Source organism: Balaenoptera physalus (assembly GCF_965194825.1).
Source record: "Balaenoptera physalus genome assembly, chromosome: 2".
NCBI classification, from domain to species: Eukaryota; Metazoa; Chordata; class Mammalia; order Artiodactyla; family Balaenopteridae; genus Balaenoptera; species Balaenoptera physalus.
The window spans coordinates 121,368,741-121,388,803 of NC_138883.1; the positions used below are offsets into that span (position 1 = coordinate 121,368,741).

Genomic DNA, 20,063 nt, shown 5'->3' on the forward strand with positions numbered 1-20,063 from the left:
AGCTCACAGCTGCTGCCCCCCAGCGGGGTTTGGCTGGGCTCTCCGCGGGGTCCTAGTGCTCGCCGTCCACGACTTCAAACCTCCGAGGCCGTGGGCACCGGCTCTCACTAGCCTGCCCGCGGCCGCCGGTGCCCGGGTGGTCCGACCGCTGAACTCGCCTAGGTTGCCTCTCCAGCCCCCGCCCGTCATGAGAAGCGCGCTCCCCTTGCTCCTTTTCTCCCTGGTTGCCCTTTGCGGGCGAGGTGAGTTCTCTTCGGGGAAGGAGGGAGGGACGCCTGGGTCGGCCAGAGCCCGGCTGGACTTGCCACAGGTGGGAGGGAAGGGAGGGTGTCCAGCACCCAGGGGAGTGGCCCGAGATTGTCCGGGACGAATGGGGGCGTGGGCGGGGCTAAGCCCACTCACGGCAGCAGGGGCGGGTCAGGATGAGTGGGTCTGCGACGTTTGGGGTGGGGACCGCCTGTCCTCTGCGCGGCCGCCAGGGCCACCCTCCATATGGAGCGCCTTTGGGCTGGGTAGTGGGGCTGAGTGGTACCCGCTCGACAGGCAGCTCTGCTCAATCCCAGCGCTACTGTAGATAGGGAAACTTAGCCTGGGGTGGGGGGTGCTACCCAACTCGCCAGCCCAAGTGTATTTGGGGGTGGATCTCTTAGAAAACACACTTTTATGGCACCTCTGCCTCTGGTCACCCACTCCTAGGGGTTGGCCGGCCAGGACAGCCAGCTTGGCTGAGTGCGGGGCTGGTGAAGTGCAGCCTGCCCCTCAGGAACCTGCAGACACCCAGAAGGGAAATCCAGTCAGCCCTTCCCAGGCAGAGTCCAGATACGGTGAGGATTGTCTGCTCCTGGCCTCAGTCTCCCCAGCTGAGTTCCAAGGACTCTTTCAGCTCCTACCCTCCAGCCCAAGCTTGTCCTCCAAGCCCTAGTCAGCCTAGAGGACCAGGGCTATATCTTCCTTGGACAGAGACACACCACCAGGGGTGTTGGAGGTAAGGGGTAGGGGGACATATGAAGTTCCTATAGGGAAGCGGAGATCTCACCAAAGATGGTGTCTGCACTCCATGTGTGCATCCTGGATCTGTCACCACTTGCTCAGTGACCCTCTCTGGGCCTCAGTTTCCCTATCTGTTCTATGGGGATGATATGCCTTGACTACATACTTAGGGACTCAGATGTGAGTCAGTTGCAGTGTTTCTTAAGTATGGTTCTGGGGCCACCTGCATCAGAAACACCCACTACACATCCCCGGGGCCCTATCCTAGGCTCACAGGACCAGAATCTCAGGAAATGGAGCCTGGGGATCTGCATTTATACAAGCATCCAAGTGATTCTTGCACATGATTGGAGAAGCTACTGATAATATATTGTGAGCTTTTTGTAAAACGTAAAAACCTCAACTTTTTGAAAAAATCCATAGCTGCCTTTTAATAAATACAAATCTCTTGTTCCCTTCCTCAGTTAAGGACAAACATCCCCAACTGAAAATCACTCTGCCTTTCAGGTGCCCACTTGCCAAGATTCCACTGACCCTTTACTTTCTGTGGTTTGTATTCCAAACCAATAGGTATTGCCTTTCCATCTTACCAATATGGATTTTTACCATTAGCTCTGCTTTTTCAGACTGTACACACACTCACACGTTTTAGAATTCCAGCCATGGCTTCCTCTCAGACTGTTAACCCCTTACTGGTGGGGAGCAGTTTTTCCAGAGAAGGCCAAGGAAGGCAAGGCCCTGGACAGAGGCAGGGCGGGCCCACTCCTTCTCAGAATCACTGGGTCATGACTGACCCCTAGTGGTGGCCTCTTTGTGTAACTGTGCCGGCCCCAGGGCTGGGAGGTGACCCCCAACTGTGCCCCAGAAGATTCCACCTATTCTGGGCCACCCCTGTCATCTGGGGGTGAGAGGCCTGTTCCTTGTCTTTTGAACCCGGCAGGCCTCATAGGCATAAAGCAGCAGATTGAAAAGCCTAAACAAATATAGTTTGGAAACCCCTCTGCCCCCCATGCATGTATACAAGTACAAACACAGGCACAGGCATGAGTACACACTTGGCTCTGGACACCAACATGGCTTCTGAAGGGACAAGCTCCTTACGGGGAAGTTAGCAAGGGCGCGAAAGAAGGCACAGGGGTTAGGGGAGGGCCTCTAACTGGCTCTGCCTCTGACTTGCTGGGACTCCTTGAGTAAGTTCCTCACCCTCTTTGGTCTCAGTTTCCCCAGATAAGAAATAGAGAGTGGGCTAAATGGTCTAAGGTTTTCGGAACCTCTTTCTCTGGATCCCACAGCTGGTCCTCAAGATGGGCGAGGGTCCCTGGGGGACAGCTGAACGACTGAGAGGCAGGACAGGCCCAAAGGTGAGCAACCTGAGCATCCCAGGTGGGCTTGGAGCTGGAACACAAGCCCCCACAGTCTGCAGAGCAGCCCATGCCTCTCAGGTACCTAGGTACACCAGCCTCCTGGGGCTGCAGAGATGTGGGATCCAGCCTCCCCCAGCACTGCAGGGCTGGGGGCCAGGAGCCTCAGATTCTGACCCGAGCTGTCCCAGACATGCCTGATGGACTTGGGCAAGTCATACGCTGCTGACATGATGGGTCAACTCAAATATGTATAATAAAGAGGGTCTATGGGAGAGGCCCAGCTATAACCTGGGGCTACAGACTGGCTTCCAGGGTATTCAAGCAGCTGGCCTCTGGGAGGGGGTCCAGGGTATGAGAGGCAGGGCTCAGAATGTAGGCCAAGCATCCACAGGACCCCCTCTGGACAGCCTGGGGCAGGTTGGGGGAGGGACAGTGGGCAGCAGGTGCCCTGGGAGCATCTTTCACAGGCACTAAATACTGCATTTGCTCCAGATGGGCAATGAGTTGGAAAGTGCAGGGAGCAGGCAGGGCGGTGGCTGCCCCCCATGGCCTCGTGTCCAGCCCAGCACCCACCCAGGAGTCCACCTCAGACTTGCTCTGTCAGGCAATTCACACTCTGGGCCCTGTGGCTGCATCCAGAGGGTGGGATTTGGTAAGACAGAGTGAACTGGCCCCTCAGTGGAGGATGTAACCCCAGTCCTGGGCCTGGTGAGCTGGCAGACCCAACCCCACCTCCTCAGCCTCCCGTATTCCCTTATCCTTTTCCCACTTTCTTGCCTGCCCCGACACTGTTTCCTCTGCACACCCGCATCTCTTCCCCTGTTCCTGGGGTCTCCTGCTCAGGTGTCCTTGACCTTCCTCTGAGGCTCCCTCTTTCCCAGGCCCCTCCCCAAACTGCCCTTACCTGAAGTCACGAGTGAACGAGATCGAGATTGAGATCGAGTTCCTGAACCTTCCCTTCACTCCCAGACGTGTGAGGGAGATGGGACAAAGACCCAAACACCACATGGCAAGAGATCTGGGCTGTGAAAAGGGGCAGATCTGGGGCTGTGGGAGCTCAGTGGGGCTCCCGGCCAGGTCAGGCTCCCTGCAGGAGGCTGCGTTTGCTGGCTCGCAAGTATGGTTCTGAGCCCAGACCTCTCCTTTAAGCTCCAGACCAGGAGCCAACTGCCAGCTGGACCCCTCCATTTGGTGTCTCAAGGTGCACCCTGCACCCTGTAGGGCCGAGACTGAACCCAGGAAACTCCCCCTAGCCCAGGCCTTTTCTCTTTTAGTGAAAGCATCTCCCCAGCTCTGCACACAAACCCACGTTTGAAGAATATCTCTCCTCCACTACACGGGAAGCTCTCTGAGGGCAGGAGCCAGGGTTTTTGCTGGCTGTTACCCCCAGCGCATAACACAGTGCCTGGCACAAGAAAGACTCTCAGATATTTGATGGCTGGTCGCCTGGGGGCCGTCCTGGCAGAAGAAGGAGTGTGCTTGAAGATTTAGAAGTGAGACAATGAAGGCCACATGGGGAAAGGAAAGCAGTATATATGGCCAAAATATACAGTACCTCGGCGTAGAGGTGGAGAGGTAAGAAGAGATCAGGTTGAGGAAGAAATGCTGGTGCCAGGGGCTTTGGATGCCAAGCCGAAACGTTAGGATTTGAACTCTGCCTACAGCTCTGACAGGTTACGGGCAGGGATGGGCTCTGGCTCAGTAGCTGTAGGAAGACCACTCTGGCACTGAATGGGACATGATGGCAGGGGCAGAGTGGGGGTGGGGAGACCAGCAAGGAGGCTACTGGAAGAGCCTGGGGCAGGGTGGTGAGCCAGGACCAGGAGGGATGGAGAGGGGAGGACAGACTGAGAGATTTGGAAAGTAGAATAGAACTGGGTGGCCACTTGGATGAACCAAGGGAGGGGTCAAAATATATGCCCAGGTTTTGGACTAGATGTCTAGAGCGTGGGGTGCCATTCATTGCTAGAGGGAACAGGAGGAGGAAGATGTAGGGCGTGGGAGGAGAGAGCTGAGCTCTGTCTTGGATAGACCTAATTTGAAGTCTCCAAGGAGAGGCAGGCCTGCCAGCACCTTAGCTGCTCCAGCTGGCCCCGAGGGCACCTGTGCTCTCTGGCCCTCGCAGCTCTCCCTTTCACTGCCATCAGCTGGATGAGGACCCAGCAGATATGACTATGTGTTTTCCCAGGGGACTGCCGCGTGGCCAACGCAGAGGAGAAGCTCATGGATGACCTCCTGAACAAAACCCGCTACAACAACCTGATCCGCCCAGCCACCAGTTCCTCAGAGCTCATCTCCATCCAGCTGCAGCTCTCCCTGGCCCAGCTCATCAGTGTGGTAGGTACAGGGGGGCAGCTGTGCCTTCCCCACAGCTGGACACAGTATGCTACATGCTCCTCATATGAATGCTCCCCTCAGAGCTGCTTCCAGGGGCGGGGTTCCAAACCTGTGCGTGGGGATGTGGAAAGGGCCACAGAGAAGATTAACAATGAGCCATGGTTCCCTCAGGCACTCCCAACTCAGAGATAGCAGAGGGGAGAAGGGGAGCTCCCTAGTGCCTCAGCCTTCCTCAGCACTCCCTACCAGGCCTCACATCCACACATCAAGCCCTGACAACCCTACTTTTGCACTCTGTAATCCATTCTTCATTTCCATACCTGCAGTGACCACCCTCATTTATCCAGACCCTCAGTTGGCTAGACCAATGCAGCAGCTGCCTCTGGTCCTGTCCCTACACCTGGGCCTCTGTACCCATTGGTTTCTGTACCCTAGTTCCTATCTCCCCGCAGTAGGTAGGGGGTATGTGAGGTCATCTGTTGAGCAGACTGGGGGAGATGATAGGGTAGAAGGAGGAGAAGCTTATGGCCAAGTTGGAGGCCCACCTTGTCTATGGCAGGCCCATTGGCTGCCTACCCAGTGGACATTCCTGCCTCACAACTTCCTTGTTAATAAAACTATGACTTGATATTGAATACTCATGAACTTCATGGGCCCTTCTCCGGCCTCCTTGCCACGTATTGTCAAGTCGTAGCTAACCATGGTAATTCTATTCCTCCAGCCAATAATCAGTTAAGGCTTAGGCAAGAGCTGTAGCCCTGGCATTGGGATGTAGGGGCGGGGGTCTCTGGGAAAGTTTTCCTCACACTCAAAAAGGGACCCAAGAAAAGATTTGCCATTTCCTGCCATAGACATTGTCATGTGAAGGTTTTATATTTGGAACCATGGCGTCCATCTTATGATTGTGGGGGAAAAACAAGAGACTCACAGAGTCCTAACGTCACTGTCAACAACCTAGAATCCTGACATCATTGAATTACTGCATTAACCAACACTGAAATGATTGGCCTGCTCTCTTGTTATGTGATATGACAGATGTCCTTATTGTTTTAGCCACTCGTAGTTGGATGTTTTGTTGTGTTCCAGCTATGCTTGAAGCCAAAGCATTTTAACTGGTCCTGGGATATGGATTGGCAGGTGACTCCAAACTGGCAGACTAGAGTGCACAGAGTGGGCAGGATATCCCTAGCAAAGAGAAGAGCACGTGCAAAGGCACAGACAGCATTTTTGGAATGAAAGAGTCATGACTTAGAGGCCGAGTCAGGGGTCTCAAAGTTTAGGCAAATTCCTTAATTTATGCATATGGAAAAAGATCAGATGAACAACCTAGGACCTTGTCCAGGAGTTCTGGCGATGCCAGAAGTAGATCCCAAATTGCCTGACTCCCAGCCCTGCACACTGACTGGCCACTCCTTTTCCCAAGACCTTGCCAGTGCACTGGAAATCCACCGTGCCTCTCCTCCTGAGCCTTGGGGAGCCAACCAATGCGGCTGAACCTCCTCTGGTCTGGTGGCTGCGTTCTTACTGCCACCCTCTCTCTCTAGCACACTCAGCCCTTACAAACCCAGCCCCTCCAACCTATAGCCCTCACGAAGGCTTTGGCCAGATTAATGGCTGGCTTCCTCCCCTGGGACGAAGCACAGCCCAAGAATGGGGGAGGGGTGAAAAGCCTGTGCTCTCTGTCCCTCTCCCCTCCGCAGGCCAACTGGAAGGAATAAGTGCTTCCGGCCAGGCCGCTCCCAGGCTGGTGTCTGAGTGTTACTGTCCAGCCAAAGGCTTTTTGCTTAATGGAGTGAGCCCAGCTGCGGCCTTGCAGCTGCTGCCTTGCAGCTGCTGCCCTGGTGAGGGGGAACAGGAAGGCAGCTCTAGCCACACTTCCAGGCTAAGGCTGCCCCTGCCAGATCTGCTCTGTGGTCCCTGTTGGATAACAGAAGTTACCAGAAGGAGGAGGGCACACAGCCTCCAGCCCCATGCCTATGAGTGTAGCACTGTGAGCTGTCATAATCCTGAAAGCTGTGTACAGAACAAATATGAGGTTTGGGGGGTTATTTTTCCTTTTGTACTTCAGGGTTTGGTTTTTAAGGAGGGAGGGTTATGGGCATAACCAGTTTAAAGATGGAAGTTTCTAGGGAGCAGGCAGGGAGTCTGTGCTGTGTAAGGCCAGCAAGCCTTCAGAAGCAGCTCTTCGGGAAGGCCAGGACTGCCTTTGGGAAGGCAGCTGCTGGGGGAGTAAAGGGGACTGAGGCACCGGACTAAAGAAGGAGAGAACTTTCTGGGTGGTAGAAATGTTCTATACCTTGAAAGGAGGTAGGTTACCTGGATAATGCATTGTTAAAACTGATCAAACTGTACCCTTAAGATCTGTGCATTTCACTGTATGTAAATTGTACCTCACCTTCACTGTATGTAAATTGTACCTCAACTTTAAAAAAATTATTTTTTAAGACAGCTGAAGGTTTTCAACTTTCTGTAATGACAGAGTATCTTGTTGCAGATTAACTTTTCCACAAGAACAATTAGAAAAGGCGGACAAAAATGCCTGTCCTCCCCCAAATCTGTTTGAAGGTCTTAGAGAGCTTAGCCAGGACTTGAAGGACCAGGATCCAGGAGGTGACCCTGATAGCTTCTGGTGCTTTTCCTGTCATTTGATGATTGGTAAACAGTATAGAGCCAAGGGAGCTGAGTACAGAGTGGTGGCTAAGAGGCTGGGAAGCCTAGCTGAATGCTTGGCACTCTTACAGGGCTAGGATGACACAAATTGGAATTGGAGCCCCACTAAGGAGATGGGGCCTTGGTGAGGACCTTGCAAGGAGCATCGCTGAGAGTCAAAATGAATCAAGAACAGACCAGCCCTCATAAAAACTAAAACCTGCTTTGAACCAGCTCAGTCACAGACTAGATGAAGGTGATCTGTCCCTCCTCTAACTGCCTGCCATAAAGCCAAAGTCAGTCGTCCCTGGAGGCAGATAAAGTCAGATAAAAACTTACTAGGCAGGCAATAAGACAAGACTAAATAAGAAAAAACCAAGAGAGAAAAGAAGAGAAACAGACACACAGATGATTCAAATATTGGCATCTTCAGACATAGACTTTTAAATAACTGCCGTTAAGATAGTAAAATTTGTTATGTGTATTTTACCACTATTAAAAATAAACAAAATAAATAAACATTCTTAAAAAGAAAATGCGATGCATTAATATGTTCAAGAAACTTATAATGATGGAGAATTTAAAATTTATTAGATGGGTTTAATAGCAGATTGGTCGTAGCAGAAGAGAAAGTTAAGGAACAGGAAGAGAGGTCAATTGAAAATATCTAGACAAATTATAGAAAAAAGAAAGGAAAATACAGAAAAGAAGATAATATGATACAGGATAAAAATGTCAGGTCTAACGTGTATTTGGAGTTCCAGAAAGAATGGGAATAAAAATAAGAAGCAAAGGTTGAAGTGATACTGACTGAGAATTTTCCAAAACTGACTAAAGACATTAAGCTACACATGCAAGAGGCTCTATGAACCCTATGAGAGGTAAATACAAAGAAAATCATACCCAGGTACATCATACTCAAACTCCTGACAACCAAAGACAAAGAAAATCTTAAAAGCAGTCAGGGGAAACAAAAGTCAGAAGCAACAATAAAACTAACAGCTGAAAAGGGAAACCAGAAAATTGAATGACATTTTTTAAGTGCTGTAAGAAAAAACTGCAAACTTAGAAATATACCACCAGTAAAAATATAATTCAAAATGAAGGTGAGGGCTTCCCTGGTGGCACAGTGGTTAAGAATCTGCCTGCCAATGCAAGGGACACGGGTTCGAGCTCTGGCCCGGGAAGATCCCACATGCCGCGGAGCAGCTAAGCCTGTGGGCCACAACTACTGAGCCTGAGCTCTAGAGCCCGCAAGCCACAACTACTGAGCCCACGTGCCACAACTACTGAAGCCTGCGCGCCTAGAGCCTGTGCTCTGCAACAGAGAAGCCACGACAATGAGAAGCCCTCACACCACAACGAAGAGTAGCCCCCACTCACTGCAACTAGAGAAAGCCTGCGTACAGTGACGAAGACCCAACATGGCCACAAATAACTAAATAAATAAATTTATTAAAAAAAAAATAAGAAGGTGAAATAAAGATGTTTTCAGGAGAGAGAGAGAGAGAGAGAGAGAATTTAATACAAGAAGACCCAATACGGAAAATGATCCCAGATGGAAATATAGAAATGTAGGAAAGAATGAAGCACAACAGAAAGGGTAAATATATGGGTGAATTTGAATTGATATTGACAGCATTAAAAAAACTGAAAAAAATATCTTGCAAGGTTTTAATTATATGTAGAATTAGATACATGACAATAACCCAAAAGTAAGGAGGGGGTAGATGAAATTGAAATGTTCTAAAGTTCTTGCCTTGTTCTGGAAGTGATAAAAGAACTAATTTATATTAGATGCTAAAAAGTCAAGTATATGCATATTGCAGACTCCAGAGTAACTACCTAAAGAACAGTCACATTAATATCGGGAGAAATGGATAATAAAATCGTTAATCCAAAATAAGGCAAGAAAAGAGAGAAAGGGAATAAACAGAAAACAGATAGATGGTAGGTTTAAACCCAAATTTATCAGTAACTACACTGAATGTAAATGGCCTAAATACTCTAATTAAAACAAGACATTTGGGGAGGGGGGGAGACAATTGGCATGCATCCTCTCTCTCCTCTTCCCATCTACCCCTCAACAGTCTGGAATGTGGGTGTAATGACTGGAGCTGCAGCAGTCATTGTGGACCATGCAGATGAGAGCCACACTCTAGGTGTGGTAGAGAAGAAATCCGGAAGGAACCTGGGTCCCTAAGGACTTTGCAGAGCAAAGCCACCATATTACAGGTATACCTCAGAGATACTGCAGGTTTGGTTTCAGACCACCGCAACACAGTGAATATCACCATAAAGCAAGTCACATGATTTTTTTGGTTTCCCAGTGCATATAAAAGTTATGTTTACACTATGCTGTAGTCTATTAAGTGTGTAATAGCATTATGTCTAAAAAACAACGTACATAACTTAATTTTAAAATACTTTATTGCTAAAAAATGCTAACCATCATCTGAGCCTTCAGTGAGTTGTAATATTTTACAGTAGTAACATCAAAGATACTGATCACAGATCACTGTAACAAATACAGTAATAATGAAAAAGTTTAAAATATTGCAAAAATTACCAAAATGTGACACAGAGACACAAAGTAAGCAAGTGCTATTGGAAAAATGGTGCCAACAGACGCTCCACACAGAGTTGCCACGAAACTTTAATTTGGAAAAAATGCAGTATCTGTGAAGCACAATAAAACGAGGTATGCCTGTACGTCCAAACTGTTGCAAGAGAGAAATAAACTTATTTAAGGCAGTGTTACTCTGGCTCTCTGTTACTGGCAACTGAACCTTTTTCTACTGATATGCTTACCTAGTTGAGGATTCAGGAAAGGTTCCTAGAGGAAGTGACTACCAAGCTGATATCAAGATGCTGGAAGTTATCTTGGTGAAGAGGAGGCAGGGAAATTGGTACAGACTGAGAGCACAAGACACATTCGGAGAACTAAAGAAGGCCAGGGTGGGGGCGGATGTCGGGGGAAGGGCACAGAATAAAGGTAATATGAAGCTGGGAAAGTTGGCAGGACCTTGCAGACCCTGTGAAGGAGTTGGATTTTTATTTTATATGTGAAGGAAGCCACAGAAGTGACCTAAGTAAAAATAGGATTACGGGGGAAATGGCAGGAACTTTGGAAGTTTCTTCTGGCTGCAGAGGAAGAATAGATGTGTGTCTGTATGGGGTATGTGTGCAGAGTGGTCATAGACCAGTTGGGAGGGTCTTGCAGTGGTTCAGGTGAGAGATGGATTATGGTGGCCTGGATTATTGTGGTAGGATTCTTATAGTCTTCAGAAAATATTTACTGCATATCTGATACATCCCAGATACCCTTAGATGCTAGTAGGAGGTGGCATATAATACACAAATAGAGGTGGCCAGTGGTGATAAGAGCTATAAAGAAAAATGAAGTAGGGGTGACGCAGTGGTTAAGAATCTGCCTGCCAATGCAGAGGACACGGGTTCGAGCCCTGGTCCGGGAAGATCCCACATGCCGCGGAGCGACTAAGCCCGTGCGCCACAACTACTGAGTCTGCGCTCTAGAGCCCGCGAGCCACAACTACTGCAGCCCGCATGCCTAGAGCCTGTGCTCTGCAACAAAGAGAAGCCACCACAATGAGAAGCCCGCACACTGCAACAAAGAGTAGCCCCCGCTCGCCACAACTAGAGAAAGGCTGTGCACAGCAATGAAGACCCAACGCAGCCAAAAAATTAATTAATTAATTAATTTAAAAAAAGAAGAAAAATGAAGCAGGGAGAGAGGGGAACGGGGTGCTATTTTATATAGAAAGGTCAGGGAAGACCTGAAGAAAGTGAGGAAGTCAGCTGTGTGGATTTCCAGGAAGAGGGAATAACATGCAAAGGCAGAAGCAAAGAGACATGTATAGCTGAAGTGGGATGAGCAAACAGGAAAGTGTTGAGATAAGAGGTACTAGAGCTAATAGGGATGGAGGTGGGGGAGGGGGGCAGATCATGGATGGCCTTGTAGGCCCTGGGCAGAACTTTGGCTTTCACTTTAGATGAGATGGGAGAGGAGTGGAGGGTTTCAGCAGAGAGACGTAGTCTGAGGAGCTGAGATTTTAAAAGGATTACCCATGTTGCTCTATAGAGAACAGACTAAAGGCAGGCCAAGGCAGAGCAGGAAGGCCAGTTGGGAGGCTACTGCAATAGTCTAGGCAACAGATGATGGTGGCAGAGGAGATGGGGAGAAGCAGACAAATTTGAGACTCGTGTAGGAGGTACAATCTACAGGACTTACTGATGGATCAGAGAGCAAGGGATCAGGGACAACTGCCAGGTTTCTGGCTTGTGGAATTGTATGGCTGGGGGGTGCCAGTCACTGAGACGGCAATGCCAGTGGAGGCCCAGGTCTGGGTGAAGATCATGAGGTTTGTCTCAGGCACGTTGGGTGTGAACTACGTCTGAGCCCTCCGAGGATGTTAAGTTGGTGGTTGGTCACGTGGCCCTGGAGCTCAGAGACTTTTGCTTGATAAAGTGGGGTCTATCACCTCCTGACAGGTGAACTGATAACCTCATTTCCCTCCCCAGAATGAGCGAGAACAGATCATGACCACCAACGTCTGGCTGAAACAGGTAAGTGCCCTGCAGGGTCCCCAGCCCAAGGAGGCGTTTTCTCCAGGGCTGCCCCTTGGCGGCGAGGGACCTACAAGTGACGGGGCCTTGCCTGTCTGCTCAGGAATGGACAGACTACCGCCTGGCCTGGAACAGCTCCCGCTATGAGGGTGTGAACATCCTGAGGATTCCCGCAAAGCGCATCTGGCTGCCTGACATCGTGCTTTACAACAAGTTAAGTGGCAGGGTTGGCCAAGGTGGTGAGGGCCAGGCCTCCAGTCCTGTGCTTCACCCAGACTTCCAAGCTGTCAGGCTGCAAGAGGAATTAGAGATGAGCAGAGCCAGCACCCTCAGTTACAGATGGGGAATTGGAGGCCAGAGATGGGGAGGGCCTTGTGACTCACTCAGGCACAGCTGGGACCAGGGCCACCATCCTGACCCCAAGTCCAGTGCTCTTTCTGTCCTCCATACTGTCCTCTTTCTGACCTTCGGTTGCTTTGTCAGTGTTGGGTGTTGGTAGCACTGACTTGATATGCATAAATATCTCAGGTAGGTGGAGGGGGATAAAGAGACTTCCCAGGTCGTAGTTGTACCAGCAGAAGCAAGAAATGATTAGGAGTAGGTGGTCTAAGGACAGAAATACCTGACTTTAAATCTTAGCTGTACTGCTTACTAGTTTTCTGACCTTGAAGAGGACAACTTCTCTGAGCCTTGTTTTTCCCATCTGTAAAATGGGGATGATAATAATATCTACTTCATTGGACTGTTGTGAGGCTTAAATGAGCTAATCTATGTAAAGCCTTCAAGCTGTTTCATGGCAGGGCTCTCACCGCCAGGCAGTTGCCAAGTAAAGCAGGCCTTTCCAGTGAGGGCATGGGGGTTTGGAAGAGTGATTAGTGAGAAATAATCCTGCAGGGCTCTTTGGCAAGTTCTAAGAACAGCCAGGCGTCATCTATGGATTTCATGATATTCTCCTCCATGCCCTGCCCCCACCCCCAGTGCCGACGGTACCTACGAGGTGTCTCTCTATACCAATGTGGTGGTCCGCTCCAATGGCAGCATCATGTGGCTGCCCCCTGCCATCTACAAGAGTGCCTGCAAGATCGAGGTGAAGCACTTCCCCTTTGACCAGCAGAACTGCACCCTCAAGTTCCGTTCTTGGACCTACGACCACACGGAGATCGACATGGTCCTCAAGTCGCCCACGGCCAGCATGGATGACTTCACCCCCAGTGGTGAATGGGACATAGTTGCCCTCCCTGGGCGAAGGACGGTGAACCCGCAGGACCCCAGCTATGTGGACGTGACTTACGACTTCATCATCAAGCGCAAGCCGCTCTTCTACACCATCAACCTCATCATCCCCTGCGTGCTCATCACCTCCCTGGCCATCCTCGTCTTCTACCTGCCCTCCGACTGTGGCGAGAAGATGACGCTGTGCATCTCTGTGCTTCTGGCGCTCACCGTCTTCCTGCTGCTCATCTCCAAGATCGTGCCACCCACCTCCCTCGACGTGCCGCTCATCGGCAAATATCTCATGTTCACCATGGTGCTGGTTACCTTCTCCATCGTCACCAGCGTCTGTGTGCTCAACGTGCACCACCGCTCACCCAGCACGCACACCATGGCGCCCTGGGTCAAGCGCTGCTTCCTACACAAGCTGCCCACTTTCCTTTTCATGAAGCGCCCTGACAGCAGCCCCTCCAGGGCCCCCCAGCCCAGCCAGGCTCACCTGACCAAGTCCAAGGCCACCACCACTGCCTTGGCCATGGGCCCCGCCAGCTCCTCCAACCTCTACAGGAACTCCATGTACTTTGTGAACCCTGCCTCTGCAGCTCCCAAGTCTCCAGCCGGTTCTGACTCAGCGGGTATCCCCAGGGATTTCTGGCTGAGGTCTTCCGGGAGGTTCAAGCAGGATGTGCAGGAGGCTTTAGAGGGTGTCAGCTTCATTGCCCAGCACATGAAGTGTGACGATCAGGACCAGAGTGTAAGTTGCTAGCCCAGCTCCCAACACCTGCCCAATGGAAGAGGCTGGGATAAAATAGTCAGTTTCCCATTTCCTGAAGTTAATTCATGAGACAAGGGTTCTCAAACTCTTTGTTTGAATAAGGAATCCAAGACTGAAATGAGTTTTATTCTAGTTTCGTGCATCGAGGGATAGGAAGGAAGTACCAGGGATCCTTTTTTGTTTGTTGTGGGTTCCCCAAAAGCAGAGCCTGATATAAGGACCTGGGCAGAGGGAGTTTTTTTGAGAAGTGATCCCAGGAAGCACAGTGAGGAAGTGGAGAAAGTGAGACAGGGAAAGGAGGAAAGCCAATGTCGGTATCAGTGAGCAGGATACTGCCACGGGCTCTGGGGGCTAGTCCAGTCAGAGAGCCTCTTGGAAGCTGGAAGCATGGAAGCAAGCCTCAGAATCATCCCCCAGGAGGGAGGAGGGTATTTGCCCATTAGCTCCCATCCCCAAGGCTCTAGTAACCTTGGGGGCATTAACTCCCCTGCACCTCCTGGTTTTGCCAGCTGGTTGTGGAGCAAGCAGTTTTGGTGCTGGAGAAAGCCCTGGGGCAGAGAAGAGAGGAGAAGCAGGCAGAAAGTGGAAGGCTGTCGTGGGCTGGAAAATGATTCTACAGCCTTTAGGGACACAGGTGGGCCAGGGCACCAAGGGCATATGCTCCCATCCTTGTCAGGCTTGCCAAGAAGCCATACAAACATTTATAACTCTTAGGAGTATAGAACCATCCATTTAAATATTATTGCTACCAGGATAATAAACTATCAAGGACAATTACAGATTTCTAAAAAGAGGTTAAGTTTACTTTCACAGGACAAAGCCGTGAGTTCTAGAGTTTAGGTGTCTTGACCGACTCCTCTGAACAAGTTAATGCTTCAAAGGACAATTTTATAACTAAACACAGAACGTGATGGTACGGTTAGAAATTTTCACACACATTTCCAGACTGGGTTGGAGAACAAGTTTCAGAGTCTTGGGAATGTTCGCATTTTAACACCTTATCAGATCAGATTCTTTGAACAGGTTTTTATGCCACAACACGCAGCTGCATGCGAAAAAGAGGGCATCGCCTTGTTCTTACCTTTCTGTGATTCCTTTTCACTAGCCACATTCTCAAGGGAAGGCACGGGGATTCCATTATTTAGTGCCAAGAGAAAAGAGCAGGGTGGAAAAGCTCCAAAATTACACTGTGAAAACAAGAAAGAATTGCTAACAAGCGGAATATAGGACACAAGTTCTTCTACACCCTTGTCCTCAGAGTGTGGTCCTTGGACCAGCAGCACCGGTCTCACCTGGGAGCTGTTTAGAAATGCTGCATCTCAGGCCCCACCCCAGACCTGCTGGCTCAGCAGCTATATGTTCACCAGATCCCCAGGGGATTTGAGAAGCACAGCTCTATAGGATTATCAGATTTCACTTTCTAAAAAATTAATTTAATTATGCTTGCTTTAGTTCAGAACCATTCAGTAGTTCAGCATCACCTAATTCATTGACTCCCAAATATTAATATACAGACTGGGGCCCTCCTGGCTAATTAGGAACCACTTGGGCAACTTTTCAAAATACAGCTTTGGGGCTACCTGTTCTGACTGAGCTGGGATCTCTGTGGCAGGTGGTCCAGGAGCTGCATTTTTCACCAGATCCCCGCTGGTTCCTGTGCATATGCAGGTTGAGAAACTGGTCTCCTGCAGCCCTGGCTGAGCCACCCGCATCCTGAGCTCTCTCTTCTAAAGGTCTCACTACCCCCTAGACACTCACAGGCCTCCGCCTCTTTCTAACTCAATTAATTAAAAGCATTTTGTGGGAAGGAGCCAGGCAGGGCCCACAGTTATTATATTTGCCCGTGTTCATTGAGCTCCAACCACACATCAGGCACTCTACCAGGACGTGACATACGTTACTGCTAATTCTGCCAGGAACCTGTGAAGTGTCATTTACTCGAATCCCGATTCTACAATAGAAAAAGCTAGGCCCAGAGAGGCTCATTAACTTGCCCAAGGTCACACAGCTGGCACAGAGCAGAGCCAAGCTCCATACTCAGATCTTTCTGATGTCATTAACATTCCTTGCCCTTCGCAGTGCCTTGCCCTGAACTGACACATGGGGGCCTTATTGGTTGATCGACTTTCTCATGTCTAGCTGGAGAGAAGAGGCTTTCTTCCCTTCCAGAGCATGCCCGCCCCTATGCCAGCCTGGGCTGTTTCTCATCTGCAGCACTTTCACCCTCCCTGGTGATTAACTGGTCACTATAAATAGCACAAAAATATAAAAAGAGGGGAAAAGGCACACACACACAGACACACACACACACACACACACACACACAGTTGTTTGCAATTAGGGCTGTCACAAAGAAACCCAAGAGTGCCTTGTGGAAAGTGGGCGGTGCCTGCTGCATCTAGGAAACAGACAGCTGCTGTGTTTGGCTGGGGGTGTGGGGCTGGTTGAGCAGGGATTACCCTGGAGGGGAGATGCACACCACTGACCAGGGCTCTGACAAATTGGGTCACTGACATCAGCTTGCCCATTGCTGCCCGAATTTCCAGCTCCAGAGCCTCTGCTGAGCTCTGCTGATCCAGCCGCTCTCCACCAGGGCAAGTACGCATGCAGAAGGATCCAGACAGGCTGGGCTGTGAAAGCGGGTGAGGGGAAGAGAGACCAGAATGCTGGGTCTCTCTGGGGGCATCTCCCCCAGGCCAAGGAGGCAGGCACATCTGTGGTGGCACCTCAGGAGGCTAGCCATGTTTCTGCCAATCCTATACCCCACACCTGGGCCTGAGAAGATGGGGGGGGCGGGGAAGGAGGTGGAGAGAAACCCCGATGATGTGGAAGGAGGCTGGGTCTTAATTACAGGAACTAGCAGACAACGCCGTTAATGGAACTGAGCAAATTAAACAGGATTTCCAGGTGTCCTGCAGGTCCCATTGCCCAACCCCCTCTCAGCTAGGTGCACCTCAAGTCTTCCTTTGGGTGAAGCCAGCTCAGGCAGGGGGCTTGGGGTGAAAATGAGAGCAGGGGCCTTGTGATCCTCAGGTCTCATTCCCCTTATTTATAATCCAGTTTGGTTTCGAATCACACATGTGGCGTTAATAACCCCTTCCATTCCTAACCTTCCCAAACAGCCTGGTTCCCAGTGGCTCCCTGATGCCATGCAGGGCGGGTAGGGGTGGATTGAGGACCCGAGAGGCACACAGGTACCCAGCTGAAAGACCAGCCTCAGACTCAGAACTTACCACTCCATGTTCTAAGTGGCCTACGGGGTCCCTGGCCAGATAGTGAGGCCCCAGCTCGGGGGAGGAGGGAAAGCAGGGAGGACCTCCGCGCTCGGCGCCTGTAACCGGCCCCTCTGTCTGCCCACAGGTCATTGAGGACTGGAAGTACGTGGCCATGGTGGTGGACCGGCTGTTCCTGTGGGTGTTCGTGGTTGTGTGTGTGCTTGGCACCGTGGGGCTCTTCCTACCTCCCCTCTTCCAGACCCACACACCTTCTGAAGGGCCCTAGGCTGCCCCGCGTGTCTGAGGCCCCCAGGATGTGGGGTGAGATGATATGAGTGGCCAGACGGACAGTCTGCTGCTTCCTTCTGGGTCACGGCTGATGAGGCCCTAAATAAGTGAGTCTGTCAGCCATCAGCCCCATCAAACAGCCATGGCCATGGGAGGGGCAAAGATGGGGGGTCCTGGACCGTCCTCTCTGAAGGCCTTGGAGGAACCCCAGGAAACCCGCTGCAGGAGGGTCTTTGGACGCCTTAATTCCGGCCTGGCTTCCTTCCCTGCAGCAGGCACTGGGGATAAAGATGCGTGTAACGGTGGCACCCACAGTATGCCAGGCATCTGGTCTGCATGCCGGCTTCCCTCTCACTCCATCTCCCTCCACTCCTCCTTGTCCACTAGGTTCACTGGCCTTCTTTTACTCCCTCACATGCTTCAAGATCTTCCCAGCTTAGAGCCTCTGCATTTGCTGTACATTCTACCCAAACCTTCTTCCCCAGATGTCTCGTAAGCTCTTCCCATGGCTGCATCATTCAGGGCTCTGCTCCAATCCATCATCTGTCCAATGTCACCTCCCCCAGGGGCCTTCCCCAGTCACTCATTCCAAAGCATTCTCCCCACAGCCACGTTACCCCGACACCTTCCTCCAGCAGCCCTCAGTACCCGAGGCTCTCACCCGCTAGAGTGTGAGCTCCGTGAGAGCAGGGACCTGGCCCTTCGTGTTCACTGCAGTATCCTCAGGGCCTAGGACAGATCTCGGCCCATAGTAGGTGCTCAATAAATGTTTGCTGAATGAAGACATGACTCCTATTCCTCCTTCAATCTCAGATGCCCGCTCCCCTCATCAGCTTTCCCTGGTTCCCCACCTGAAAGGAATGGCTCTCTCCTCCATGCTCCGCGGCCCTGGTCATGTTCTGCTGTCTTTTGCACGGTGCCTGGCACATCGTAAGCACTCAAAATATTTGTGCGATGGAGGAGGACTTTTCAAAAAATCTATTTTAAAAATTATTATACAATAAAACTGACTTTTTAGGTACTGTTCTATTAATTTTAACACATGTATAGATTCATGTAATCAGGATGTAGGAGTCACTCATCACCCAAAACAGCTCCCACCTGCTACTCCTTTATGGTCACGTGTCCCTCCACCCCTAACCCCCCCGCAACCACTGAGCTTTTCTCCATCACTATAGTTTAGTCTCTTCAAGAATAACCTCTAGGGACTTCCCTGGTGGCGCAGTGGTTAAGAATCCGCCTGCCAATGCAGGGGACATGGGTTCAAGCCCTGGTCTGGGAAGATCCCACATGCCACGGAGCAACTAAGCCCATGAGCCACAATTACTGAAGCCCACCCGCCTAGAGCCCATGCCCCACAACAAGAGAAGCCACTGCAATGAGACGCCCGTGCACCACAATGAAGAGTAGACCCCGCTCACCGCAACTAGAGAAAGCCCACGTGCAGCAATGAAGACCCAACACAGCCAAATATAAATAAATAAATAAATTTATAAGAAAAAAAAAATAACCTCTAATGAGGACTTCCCTGGTGGTCCAGCGGTTACGACTCCATGTTCACAATGCAGGGGGCCCAGGTTCGATCCCTGGTCAGGGAACTAGATCCCACGGGCCACAATTAAAGATCCCGCATGCACCAATGTTAGTATGGAACCACTGGAGAGTGGCTTCTTTCACTCAGCATAATGCCTTTGAGATTCATCCAAGTTGACGATTGTAACAATAGTTTGTTCTTTTGCATCCATCATATGGCTGTTGAAGCACATTTAGGTTGTTACCAGTTTGGGGCAATTATCAATAGCGTTACTATAAACATTTCACAATATAGGATTTTGTGTGAACAAAACTTTTCATTTTTCTAGTTAAATACTCAGGAATGTGATTGCTGGGTTATATGGGGAGAGTATGTTTAAACTTTTAAACTTAGTTTAAACTTTTAACTTTTAACATACAGTATGAAACTGTAGAACTGTTTTCTGGAGCAGCCATACTGTTTTGCATTCCCACCAGCAAAGTATGAGAGATCCAGTTGCTCTGTTTCCTCATCTGCACTTGGTATTGACAGTACTTTTTTATTTTAGCCATCCCAGTGGCTATTAAGTGGTATATCACCCTGGTTTTAATTTGCTTTCCCTAATGGCTAGTGATACCAAAATCTTGGCTCTCTGTGCACCGATGCCAAAAAGAAATATGGAGACAGAGTTTTGGAGAAACAAGAAAAATGGCTTTAATCTTTGCCTGGCAAAGGGGGTAACACAGCAGGCTAGTGCCTCAAGAGCTGTGCCCCCTTCCCTGGGGAATAGGGAAAGGTTATATAGCCTGGGGCTCATGGTCTGGGGTAGGTGATAAAGCTCAAAGTAATGAAGGTCTTGCATTTCTTTCGTTCTGCAAATTCATGGCCAAAGCTGTCATCAGGTCACTCAACAACCGGGTCTGGTGCCCCTGAAGTTATCCACCCGTGACCTTCTGTCCCAAATGAAGAGTGCTACAAGGGAGTGTAGGGGGAGAAGAAATGCCAGGTGCAAAGGGTAATTCATATGGAGTCAGAGAGTAATCAGCTTTGTGAAGGACAAGTCTAGCTACAAGTGTCTGTTAGAAGTAACAGCTAAAGAATAACCACGATTGCTTAACTCTTTCAGGCCTGTT

The 20,063-nt window shown here is 50.2% G+C and overlaps 1 protein-coding gene and 1 long non-coding RNA gene across 2 annotated transcripts in view; both read left to right on the forward strand.

Moving 5' to 3' along the window:
• LOC309656371 overlaps positions 1-20,063 on the forward strand; it is a 214,753-nt gene that overhangs the window by 11,747 nt on the left and 182,943 nt on the right. The window lies entirely within an intron of this gene.
• Positions 64-19,332, forward strand: CHRNB4 (cholinergic receptor nicotinic beta 4 subunit). Its single transcript, XM_082452643.1, has 6 exons — positions 64-242; positions 4,543-4,691; positions 11,883-11,927; positions 12,031-12,140; positions 12,906-13,893; positions 17,275-19,332. The coding sequence occupies exons 1-6, from the start codon at positions 188-190 to the stop codon at positions 17,413-17,415; spliced, it is 1,488 nt and encodes a 495-aa protein (XP_082308769.1). The 5' UTR covers positions 64-187; the 3' UTR covers positions 17,416-19,332.